Genomic DNA, 13,553 nt, shown 5'->3' with positions numbered 1-13,553 from the left:
AAGGGTTGCCTATATTCACACCCTGAATTCTCTGTTCCCAGTCTCTTTCAAATCCACTCTACAAAGACTTGCCTCTATGACTTCACCAAAATGATACCTGTCCTCCATATTCCAAACTATAAAGTATAATTCTCTCCTCCATTTGTTCAGCAAAGCGGCAACATTTGGTACAACTGACAACTGTTTCAAGACACAGGCTCTTTCTTTGGCTTATGGACTCAGCATTCTCCAGATGCTTTTCTTCCTTTGCTCGTTCTTCTATCTCAGTGTGCTTCATAGTTCCTCCTCATCTCTCCATTCATTGAATGGTGGGGCATTCTGATTTTCAAACTTCGGATTTACCTGGAGTTATTGCCCATGTAACATCATTCAGTCTAGTGGATTTGCATAACACCTACATGTAGATGACTCTCAAATGGAAATACACATCCGCTTTTCCCTTGAAATCCATATTAGATGCTTAATAACTCCTCTAGGAGATCTCAAACTCAGAATGCTCCAAGTAAATATTTTGCTCAAAATCCAATTTCTCCCTAAATCCACTCCTCCAGGGAATTAACTATCACAATAGTGATGGCTTTAGTCCAGATTGCTTATGAAATCACTCAGTGTCATATTTGACTCCTCTTTTTCTCTCATGCTATACATCCAACTCACCAGAAACTTCCATCAGCTATACTTTAAAAAGTATGCATAAGTCAACCGCTTCATCACATTTTGCTCTTTCCCATCCCTGTCCAAATAAGCATCAGCCCTCAGCTGGAATACTCCAATAGCTTCCTGAATGATATTTTGCACTTAACCCTAGCCTCTTTTAATCTATTATCTAGAGAGCTACTTGAATATCTCTTTTAAATAAATAATACCATGTAGCTCTCTTGTAAGGAAGATAAATATTCCCAAATAAAGTAAGGTCCCAAAACATGGCACTCATAATGAGTGACCCAAAATAGATACACACACACACACACACACACACACACACACACGCCCTGCCAACTACAGGATAGAGGTAATGTGTATCTTCAGTTTTCACTTTAGTTCTGGGTCAGGGGGATGAAAATGTGAAAGTTCTACCCATTAGAAAATTGAGTATATGATACTTCTTACAAATCATTTTAGATCATCTTGGCCTCAATAACTCTGTGACAATAGAAACAGAAAATGCGTAATACAGAAAAAATTTCAAACAACCAACGTGAGAAAGTTTACACTGCTATTAAAGAATTTATTAAAAAGAAATAAAATTATCTCCAAAGGACGGTTTAAGATTCAATAAGGAATGATGACAAAGGAAATGGTACACATGAAGACACCTTTCTTTGTAATAACAAAACGTCAAATTTGATAGATTAACAAACCCATAAGTATCATCATCATCTTCTCAATATTATCATTATTACTTACAGGTATAAACTTGTGAGAAACTTGATCCAAACTGAAACATTTAAAAGTTATTACAATGGTGGGGTTCCCTGGGTGGCTCAGTTGGTTAAGTGTCCAACTCTTTATTTTGGCTCAGGTCATGACCTCATGATCTCAGGTGATGATATCGAGCCCCGTGTTGGGCTCCACAGTCAGTGTGGAGCCTGCTTGGGGTTCTGTCTCTCTCCTCTCTCTCGGCCCCACCCCCACACAAGTGCACTCTCTCTCTCTCTCAAAATAAACAAACATTAAAAAAAGTTATTACGGGGACGCCTGAGTGGCTCAGTCAGTTGAGTGTCCGACTTCAGCTCAGGTCTTGATCTCACAGTCCATGGGTTCAAGCCCCACATCGGACTCTGTGCTGACAGCTCAGAGCCTGGAGCCTGCTTTGGATTCTGGCTTTCTGCCCCTCCCCCATTCATGCTCTGTCTCTGTCTCAAAAATAAACATTTAAAAATTTTTTTTTAAAAAAAGTTATTACAGTATTTAGAAAAAGAGTAAAGATGTTGATTGTTCTTATATTTTCCCGAGATACCCAAGCATGTTAATATTTCTGAGTTAAAAAAGGAAAGAAATTTAGTATACATATTTAAAATTACAGAGAGGACATAACAAGGATAAAACCTTAAACAATATGCTGGAAGATAATATTAGAAGGGATAAAGACAAAATATTAGGACAAGTTTGAAGCATACAATAAAGTGGTAAAAATATATATTAGTAACCAAAGTGGTATAATTATAATAAACTCTCCTGTTTAAAAAAAAAGGAAAACATACTGAAGCAAAGTAAGAAAATCATCTTTATGGTACTTGTAATAGGCTCATATGAAATATAAAGGTGTGGATAGTTTTAAAATAAAAGAATACAGTAATAAAAAGATAATTCTAAGCAAAAGAAATCTGGCAAAACTGTTAGTATTAGAACTGTTAGTGTTAAACAAAATATACTTTAAAACAAAAGCTATCGTGATGATGAGAAGGTCTTGCCATACTGACATATAGTATATGTCATCAGAGTGATATAATAATTTGAAACTTCTATGAGCCTAATAAACTATCTTTAAAGTAAATAAAACATAATCTTACAGGAAACAGTTAATAGACCTCTCTCAGACCTGTTTTATGAAGTAGACCAAAAAAGGCAGTAATTATAAAAGTGTTTCATGGAACAAAATAAAAGCACTTGATATTTGATTATCTGCCAATGAGTAAATTTAAAGAACAAATATAATTTTCAAGCACACAGAGCAAAATATAGTAACAATTAATGACATACTAAACCACAGAGCAACTTAAAACCCGTGTTGACACAAGCTGTATTTTCTAAGAACCACACAGTCAGGTGCTACAAGGCTGGGTTGTGTGCCAGTCAGTAGGGAGAATGGATGGACACTTGAACAAACGGATGAAGACACAATTATGAATCTGGCTCGCGAAATGAAAGTAAACTTATCTACATCACAATGAATCAAAATAAGTAATTGTAGTATGTAGAAGACAAAAATGAAACTTGAAATGTTGGTTAACACACTAAGACTTTGGAAATAGAGAAAGTTTTATAAAAGCACAAATTTCACAACTCATAAGGAAGACATTGATAACTCAACTATGAAAATTGTCCTTAGTTAGAAATTAAAACATAACTTGATATAATGAATGAAAATGTGTATACATATGTGGGGCATGTGTACATTATGTATACACACATCTATCTCTGTTAATATTTGAATAAATTTAAGTAATTGTACCAAATGTTTTCCAATTAGAATTACAATATATATCAAATATATTGATATATCAAGTATGTAATCCGTTTAAATAATAAATTGAACACCAATTTAAGAGCCCTTACCTCAAAGCAATAAGCTTGAAATACACTATTACATCCTTCTTTATTCCAACCAGAGCTCATCAATATTGAATTTTGTATTATTTTGTCCCTTTCTTTTCTTTATCGTTTTACCAAATATGTTTTGGACATTTATATTTCCATATTTATGTATATAACTACATCTTTGGTACATGGATATTATATATTATAAATGGGTTAATATTATATTAACTTTTTTTTTTTAATCAGTGCTATTATCAGATCCATCCAGGTAAAGAAATACAGCCGAAGTTTTTTGTTTGTTTGTTTTTGTTTTTCTATCTTTACTATGATGAAAAAATCAATCTTTTTTAATCTGAGCTTAAAAAGTCCAATGCATTTTGATTGTTTTCAGTTTTTATAGCTTCATGTATTATTGATACTGCTGATATAACATATCCTGTACATGTTTCCTATTGTAAATATAAATGTTCTCAATATATGTAATTGGTGCACATACCAGGAGCATATAATATATTCTTCGAAGTATTCTCAAATGTTTTTCAAAGAGAGAATGTTTAACATGTTTATAATAAATACGTATGATTGACCCAGAATTTATTATGCTTCTTTAATATATGAGTTAAAGTTCTTACTTAATATTTTGTTTAATGCAGAAAAATTCCACCCTAAAATATGTTTGCATTCAGTTCCAAAATTATATTAACTGTCCTAAAGTCTCAGCTTGTGTGTTACTTGAAATTGTAAACATTTAAGAAAAGATGTTTTAATATCTTTCTATGAATCTGAACATACTTTAGGGAATTCTTCAGTAAACACAAGGTAACAAAATATTAACCTATCTGTTCTTATATATTTAAATTTAAGGTTTTATATTTTGTTCGGTGGTTTACTTTGAGTAGTATTTTATATACATGATAAGATGTAAGTGTTGGGGCACCTGAGCGGCTTAGTTGGTTAAATGTCTGACTCTTGTTTTCGGCTCAGGTCATGATTTCACAGTTTGTGAGTGAGTTCCAGCCCCTGGAACTCTGCGCTGTTGGGTTCTGCACTGGCAGCACAGAGACTGCTTGGGATTCTTTCTCTCTCCCCCCTCTCTCTCTGCCTCTCCCCTGCTCACGCACACCCTCTCTGTCTCTCAAAAATAAATAAACATAAAAACAACAACAACAACAAAAAGCCTAAGATGTAAGGGTCAAGTTTAATTTACTTCAAATATGAATTTCCACTTGATCGACGATTTGTTATAAATGCTCTTATTTCTCTATTTAATAATTGTGTCAGGGTGCCCGTGTGGTTCAGGCAGTTAAGCGTCTGACTTCAGCTCAGGTCATGATCTTATGGTTTATGGGTTCGAGCCTCACATTAAGTTCTGTGCTAACAGATCAGAGCCTGGAGCTGGCTTCAGATTCTGTGTCTCCCTCTCTCTCTGCTCCTCCCCTGCTCATGCTTAGTCTCTCTTTCTCTCAAAAGTAAACATTAAAAAATAATAAAATACATAATCTGTTAATTTTGTCCACTAATAGTTGACCATTAATGTTTTGATTAATTTCTGGACTCTCTTTTGTATGTACCATTAATCATATCAGCAGATAATAATATGATATGATATATAATGTAATATAAAACACACACACACATATATAGTCTTATGCTAATACCATGGTCTTGATTATTGTGGCTGTTTAGCAACACTTAAAATCAGAAAGTACGTTCAGCATCTTTCTTCTTTTTTCAAAATTGTTTGGGCTAACTTAGGACATTTTCTTTTTCAGGTACATTTTAGAATCAGCTTATCAATTCTTCAACAATATAAGCTAGAATTTTTATTCATATTGCATTGAATCTGTAGTTCAAGTTTAGGAGAATGGGTATCTCAAAATTATTGAGCCTTTCATCTATGAACATAATGTATGTTTCTAGTTATCTAAGTATTTTATTTTTTTGTATTTAAAAGAAAAATTGTTAATGTTTATTTCTTGAGAGAGAGAGAGAGACAGAGCATGAGCATGAGCAGGGGAGGGGCAGAGAGAGAGGGAGACACAGAATCTGAAGCAGCCTCCAGGCTCCGAGCTGTCAGCACAGAGCCCAATGTGGGGCTTGACCTCACGGACGGTGAGATCATGACCTGAGCCAGAGTCAGACGCTTAACTAACTGAGCCACTCGGGCACCTGTACGTATTTTAAATTTATGTGACCAATATTTATAGGTTTTAGCATGCAGATATAGAGCATATTTTATGTGGTTATATTTTTTCACATTATATAAATTTGGTATTTGTTTATTTTAATTGTCATAGAAATAAATATAAGCTAGTGGCAGTAGCTTTTTGTAGATTAGTTGGTCTTTTCTACACAGATGTTCATCTGTGAAATATAGATTTGTTTCTCACTTTGCAATTGACATAACATTTATTTCTTTTTCTGTCTAATTGCTTTCACATGATTCTCAGGAGAATTGCTACAGAATGTATCCCTGCCTTTTTTCGTTTTCTCTGATCCTTAAGTTAAAACATTCATCTTTCAGGGAGTCCCGGTAGCTCAGTAGGTTGAGCGTCCGACTTTGGCTTAGGTCATGATCTCACAGCTCGTGAGTTCAAGCTCCACGTGGGGCTCTGTGCTGACAGCTCAGAGCCTGGAGCCTGTTTCGGATTCTGTGTCTCCCTCTCTCTGCCCCTTCCCCACCCATGCTCTCTCTGTCTTAAAAATAAATAAAACATTAAAAAAGATTCAATCTTTCCCTTATAAGTACGACAATGTAGGTTTTGTTATACAATTATTCAGGTTGAGGAAACCTCTTCTCTTCTTAATCTACTGAGTGTTTTTTTTTTTTTTTTCCTTCTTGAAATCAAATACAGGCGTTATGTTTTGTTATCTCTTTTCTGCATCTATTGAAATAATTATGTGTGTGTGGTGAATGATATTCATTGATTTTTGAATGTTAAACAACTAGCCTTTCCTCCCTGGACTATATCCCATGTGGTTATGATGAATGTAATATCAAAGCTGGAGGAGATCTTGGGAGCTTAGGCTTCTCTCTTCTCTCAGGAAGCATAGGTCTTCACTGTCTATTTTCAGTTTTATATTTTCAGTTCTATAGCCTCTATATAAGCAGGTTAGTCTGGTATCATTTGCTATATCCTGGCCAAAATCCAAAGTTTACTTCCTGAATTTCTATTTCAAATCCTGATAAACTTGTCTTTGTAATTATTTCATTTATTTAAATTATTATACCAAGTGATGTCAGATATGTGCATAATGGAATCAGGATTTGTGTAATTCAAGCTTAAGTTTTCCTAAGACTTGATAAAAGTGATTTTAACTAACAACAACAACAACAACAACAACAAAGAGTTGTCATTTTGGAGAAAAATAAGACTATTATAAAATTTCAGGGAGTTTCATTATAATGCTGCTGTGCTTAAAACTTCTTTGAACATATTTTCATGTGCTTCCTTCACTTGGAATAAATTCAGAGCCCATAAATGCTGCAGTGAGTGGGATTTCTTTCAAGAATGGTGAAGTTGAACCCCAAGCAGCAGATCTATGCTCAGAAATAAGGCCTTATCTGTACCTCACAGTTTAGAGATCGGTGAATGATAAGATATTCAGATATTTTAATACAAATATTTGAAATATATACATATGATTTTCATTAATGTTGTCGTATGTTAACGGATTTGCTGTAATTAACGAACCACTTTCATATTCTGATTGTATCTGATGAGGAAAAATTTATTATCCTTTCATTGCTCACCCCCTTAAAAATGCAAAAGGACGGTCCATTCTATTAGTGAACTAATCAGAGTGGCATGCACGTATCAGACTTTTCAAATAAACTCACTGGATAGAATGGATTGTTCCTCAAGTCATGGAAAATTCTCTAAAAATCATAGTATCAAGCTTGCAATTGCATTGAAATATCCTACGCCAATACTTTCACTGAATCCCTATCTTCATGGAGGGCATTCTGCTCATGGAGTTGCATTTATATTGGCATTACATGAAGCATGAGTGATTTTTTATAGTGTAGTTTCTGCTGGAATGGAAATGTATAGGATCGCCAGCATGCTGTAAGTTTTGTTTCTGTTTTGTTTGTGATCTTCAGAAAGGATTCAGATGTGCGGTCTGCTCTCTGAGGATCAGTGTTGTAAAATTTACATGACTTTGTTAATTGTTTCTCAGAAACACAATTTGGGAAGTCAAATAACGGATACCAGGTTAAGTAATCAAGGTATAGAAATAATAAATACCTTTACAAATTTCACTTTCCTAAAGAGTGCTGGAAAAGGGGATTCATACTTAAATTCGTCTGATTCCAGTATATTTACTCTGCCATCACAAGACTTAAAATTGAAGAAACAAGAAAAAACAGACACAGACTCCTAAATACAGAGAAAGAGCTGGTGGTTGCCAGAGAGGAAGAAGGTGTACGGGGTGGGGTGGGTAGGCGATATAGGTGAAATGGATTAAAAAGTACAAACTTCCAATTATAAAATAAGTAAGTCACAGGAGTGAAAATTCAAGCCCGAGGAATATAACCACTAATATTATCATAACTTTGTATGATGACAGATGGTAACTACAATTATCCTGGTGAGCAATTTGTAATATATATAATTGCCAAATCACTTTGACGTACGCCTGAAACTCATGTAATATTCTATGTCAATTATACATCAATTAAAAACATCAATTTCTAGAAATAAAGCATGAAGACAAAAGTAATAATAGCAATAACAGAAATGTTGCATTAAGAACTTCAGGAACATTATCTAATTTTTGCCAGAGAAAAATGCTTCTAACACACTTGAACATGTACACATTTTATAGGTACAGTTATTGTCGTTTGAAGGGTAACATACTAACTCAAGGGCCATGGGAAATAAGAAAGAGGAACCCAAAGGCACCTGCCAGTTTGCTAATTTAGAATTAGCTAATTTTATTATTGAGCAGAAAATACCAGAATGTACGCAGGTAGGCTACAAGTGGCTACAAAACCATCGTGTGTTTCCAGCCTCTAATTATATGGAATTAAAGGCACAGTTTTTACAAATCATCCGACATTTAGTAAATAGACAGCAGTTATTCAATTTGCATCGGTAATGACAGTAAGCTACTCCAACGTTCTGTTTCTCGTATCTCTTCATCAGTATCTCCTGTGGTTGCCGTGGCAGGGCAGGGCACACAGGTCATTAGTCCCAACCACACTAAGCTTAGAATCCATTCAGCTTCCCCACAGAACACAATCTGTCATTTGTCTGCTGCTGAACACTATGTTTTTCGCCATTAAGGAAAGGAATAGTAATTATGCATTGAATTAATAAAGCAATATTTGGTAAACATAGAGTCCATTTCCATCTAGAAGAGTGGAGTTTCCTGGACTCTGGTATGGAATGAGTGCAAGGCCATTCCAGTCCAGAGGACGTCGTGAGCAAGACAGAGTGGGGACAGTGAGAAGGCAAAGGCTGAAAACAATCAGACACCTAACTCTTTTGTTGTAGGCTTTTCTCAAGATGTAGTCTTTCCAGAATCCTCTCCTACAAAACAGTTGTTTTTATCCCTAACTACACTAAGCTTGCTTCTAATTCTGCCTTCTTGGAAAATGAGCAGAGAACTATTTATGCAGGGACAATTAAGGCTGCTGATACTAATGACTAGAGCCAATAAAATTATTCTTGCCTCAGATTTCTAAAACAGATTGCTTTGGTCTGCTCTTAAAAGGTGAACAAGTACCTAGTTGGGAAATAAAAGAATACAAGGGAAAAATCAGATATGACATCTAGAAAGTAAGAGAGAGATTTACATAGTGACAATAGTGTAGCCACTGGTATCATATAATAAGCCTCGTAAATTGTAGAGCAAGGATTCTTTACTGTGCTCCTCCATATAAGTCTGAATAATCTTAGTAATTATAAATTTTAGGATCAGCTTTTAATTCTATGAACATTGGGATTTTCAATAGGTTACATTGAATATACACATCAATTTGCTTTTTGTTGAAGTTTATACTCTTTTGAGAGAGAGACCAGGGGAGGGGCCAAGAGAGAGGGAGAGAGGATCCCAAGCAGGCTCCATGCCATCAGCACAGAGCCTGACATGGGGCTTGATCCCACGAACCTTGAGATCATGACCTGAGCTAAAACCAAAAGTCCACACTTAACCAACTGAGCCACCCAGGCACGCCAATACGCACATCAATTTGGAAAGGTTGGTTTTATTTGTGTTATTTTTGTCTTCCTAACCACACACATGGTAGAGCTCTTCATTTCTTTAGATGTTCTTTAATGAAGTCTAAATAAGTTAAATAAAACACTTCAATAAAGTGTTTGCATATAGGTCTTTCATTTACTTTGTTAGATTTATTTCTAGTTTCCTTATAGCTTTGTTAATTAATTCTAGTTAGTTTTTCACCATTAAGAATAATGTATGCTGTTGTTTTGTTGTTGTTATTTGTTTAATGTACCCTTAATCAGTTGGAGAGGGCACATTTCTGTTTCTAGTTCACTGAGAGTTTTTGTTTTTTGTTTTTGTTGTGATTTGTTTCATTGTGTTTATAATACATGGATATTGTGTTCTTTTTTTTTTTTTTTTCAACGTTTTTTTTTTATTTATTTTTGGGACAGAGAGAGACAGAGCATGAACGGGGGAGGGGCAGAGAGAGAGGGAGACACAGAATCGGAAACAGGCTCCAGGCTCCGAGCCATCAGCCCAGAGCCTGACGCAGGGCTCGAACTCACGGACCGCGAGATCGTGACCTGGCTGAAGTCGGACGCTTAACCGACTGCGCCACCCAGGCGCCCCTGGATATTGTGTTCTAAATCTTGGTTTTTCCATATGTGATGAGGAGATTATGGGTTTTTTTGTTCCTCTTTTAATGCATTAACTTTTTGAGTAATTTTTGCGCTTTTTAAAACGTCCTTCCTCATTTCTTCCTCTGCATTTTCCTTCCTTCCTTCCTTTCTCCTTCCTTTCTTCCTTCCTTCCTTCCTTCCTTCCTTCCTTCCTTCCTTCCTTTGTTTCTTCTTTCCTTTAATGCTAAACTAAGCAAGCATGGAACTAAATTGCCAGATATACGTTTATATGTATATATATTATTTTTACACACCAGTGTCTTGTTTAGGCTGTTTACGCCTAAAATCTCTTATCAGTGAGAGTGTCTGGGATTGATACCAACATTTCACAAGCCATGGAAAACAAGCTTTAGGGTATTTTCTTCTTCCACTGTTTTCCTGGAAAGAGATGTATAAGACTGCAATTGCCTGTTTCTTTAATTTTAGGTAAAATAATCTAGATGATGTTTTTCTCTTTAGAAAAAAATATTATTTTTTTAACACTTGTTTATTTTTGAGAGGGGGGAAGGGTCAGAGACAGAAGGAGAGAGAATCTGAATCTCTCCTGAGATAAGGAGAGGCTCTGTGCTGTCAAGTGCCATGTGTCAACTCATATATCTTGAGATCATCACCTGAGCCGAAATCAAGAGCCAGATTTTTAATGGACTGAACCACCCAGGCACCCCTAGAAAAATATTTATTTTATTTTGAGAGAGAGAGAGAGAGGGAGAGAAGGCAGAGGGAGAGGAGCAGAGAGAGGGGCAGAGGGAGAAGGAGAGAAAGAATCTTCAGGAGGCTCCATGCCTAGTGTGGAGCCTGACAGAGTACTTGATCTCAAGACCATGAGATCATGACTTGAGCCAAAATCAAGAGTTGGACGCTTAATAGGCTTAGCCACTCAGATCCCCAGAAATAATCATTAATAATAATAATAATTATTATTATTATATAGTAATGTTAATTATTGTTATGTTAATAATGTTAATGTTAATAATGTAATAATGTTATTATTATATTAAAGCTTATTTATTCATTTTGAGAGACAGAGAGAGAGAGCGAGCACAGGCAGGGGAAGGGCATAGAGAAAGGGAAAGAGAGAGAATCCCAAGCAGGCTTTCTGCTGTCAGCACAGAGCCTGACATGGGGCCTGAACTCAGGAACCATGAGGTCATGACCTGGGCCAAAATCAAGAGTTGGATACTTAACTGACTGAGCCACACAGGTACCCTGAAAAATTATTTTTAAATGAAATTTGATTTTATTTAGTTATTGTGCTCCTCCTCAAATTTTCTATTCCTTTTAAAGCTACTTCTGGCACTTTTTATTCCATGCATGTTCTTACTATTTTCAGTATCTTCTCTCTCTATATATGTATATCCATATCCCCTTTTTTCCAATATAGTTAGTTTCTGCCTTCTCATGTTCTGCTTTGATAATTTATAAATAGGTCTAGACTTTGTCTTTTTTAGTAGTCCTTTTTTACATGTATTAGTCTATTTTTTTTAATTTTGGAGTTTTTAAAGGTAATGACAAATATCAGCAATAAAATATATATATTTAGTTTTCCAATTATTAATCCTGCATTTAATAGCTCTAACATGTAAATAAAACCAAAAATTTGTCTTTTTCTTCCATCTCAGAATTAATAAACTTACTGAAAAATGGGAAGATTTTTTTTTTTTAAGTTTTTTTTTTTTCAACGTTTTTTATTTATTTTTGGGACAGAGAGAGACAGAGCATGAACGGGGGAGGGGCAGAGAGAGAGGGAGACACAGAATCGGAAACAGGCTCCAGGCTCCGAGCCATCAGCCCAGAGCCTGACGCGGGGCTCGAACTCACGGACCGCGAGATCGTGACCTGGCTGAAGTCGGATGCTTAACAGACTGCGCCATCCAGGCGCCCCATGGGAAGATTTTTTTAAAAATATGTGTTTAAGACATATTTTAGAGTATTAACTATAATATTTTTATATCTACCAGAGTTATATATTAATTCTATGGTAAGTTCTGATTTAAATTATTCTTTATTTCTCCCCAAATATGACTTAATATCACACACTGCATGCATTTTTTCTATAAGAAGAAAATTATCCTGGGGCACCAGGTGGCTCAGTTGGTTAAGTGTCCAACTGTTGATTTTGGCTCATGATCTCAGAATCATGAGATTGAGCCCCATGTTGGACTTCGCACAAAGCACAGAGCCTGCTTAAAATACTCTCCCTGTCTCTGCCCCTTTCCTGCTCATGCTCTTTCTGTCTCTCATTCAAATAAATAAATACACTTTAAACAAAAGAAGAAAATTATCATTTGTGTAAAGAAATTGTACTTTTTATTTTCCCCAAGTTTATTTAGATTTGAAACCCTGAACTTTTTAAACATTATGTATTTTTTTTTTTTACCAACTGCGATGCTTTTCTTAGATTAATGATGAAACCAATTGTTCATCCCTCAGACTCTGACAGCATACAATGAATTCTGACAACTTTCTCCCACTCCAGTTCCTGAATAACATGTAATTTCCTTGATATGACAAAATATCATTTTAGCATGCATGTCATGCCTTGGTGTTCATTTTTCATTTTTCTGTAAGTTAATGAGTTCTCGCAAAGAGTGCCATCATAAAGTTGTCTTTTGCCAAAAGTCCTGTTGCAGCATATGGAGATGGCGACAAGCTACAATAGTAGGGAGATTTGTTTTAACCCAAGCCTCCAAAGTGTGCATAGAAATGCTAAATATATCCCTGTGTGTTTTGCAGACAATCCTGGTTTGCTGAGCCATGTGACAGTGGGTATTAGAGTTCTGGATGTCAATGACAATCCACCTGAACTTGCCAGGGAATATGATATTGTTGTCTGTGAAAATTCAAAGCCTGGCCAGGTAAGTTAATTGTTTCCTTCCTATCATTGAGATGGAAGAAAAACAAGCAGCTCTCTTTCTATTATTTTTATATATAATCCTCAAGATCCCTCAGTGTTATTTTTGGGCTCAGTGGAAATAATTTTATAAAGCTTTATTTTAAGTACCCAATAGATTTTTTTTTTGAGAATCCTTGAACATGAATTTTCTCCAGATCCCAAATGTTACTCAAAAAATGAATTCATTCGTGCATATATCCATCATAGAATTATATTGGATGCTTTGGATGAAGCCCTGTATTAAATTAGGAGGAAACTGTGAACTTTCCAGTCCTATTGATGCTGTGAGCCTAGATTACAGAGAAGGCACTGGTTGGTCTACTTTGGAGGGCCTGCAGGAGTGACATGTGTGTGACCATTGAGTAATATTGGTACCAAACGATGTTAGGTTTTAACCACATGAAGAGAATCTATGTATGAAGGGAGTACGGACAGTGGGGGAAGTTAAGAAGAGCTTGAACCTGGGTGGCGAGTCCGGATGTAGCATGGCAACAGGCTAAAGGAGCACTGTGATTCTGAAGGGAGACCAGTGTGGCTGTGGCACATAA

General features: G+C 35.7%; 1 protein-coding gene across 7 annotated transcripts in view; it reads left to right on the top strand.

Moving 5' to 3' along the window:
- CDH18 (cadherin 18) overlaps positions 1-13,553 on the top strand; it is a 992,712-nt gene that overhangs the window by 940,122 nt on the left and 39,037 nt on the right. For all 7 annotated transcript variants that reach the window (XR_008423672.1, XM_019450749.2, XM_019450750.2 and 4 more), the window contains one exon: positions 12,846-12,967. Coding sequence is in view for 6 of the 7 variants with exons in the window: in XM_019450749.2 (XP_019306294.1) it covers positions 12,846-12,967 (122 nt within the window). In the remaining variant the exon portion in view is untranslated. The remainder of the gene's footprint in view (positions 1-12,845; positions 12,968-13,553) is intronic.

This window comes from Panthera pardus, unplaced genomic scaffold, assembly GCF_024362965.1.
Source record: "Panthera pardus isolate Hobbes unplaced genomic scaffold, ASM2436296v1 HiC_scaffold_2, whole genome shotgun sequence".
NCBI lineage: Eukaryota > Metazoa > Chordata > Mammalia > Carnivora > Felidae > Panthera > Panthera pardus.
Note: the sequence above shows the minus strand (reverse complement) of the source record. Positions and strands in the feature narration are given on the sequence as shown.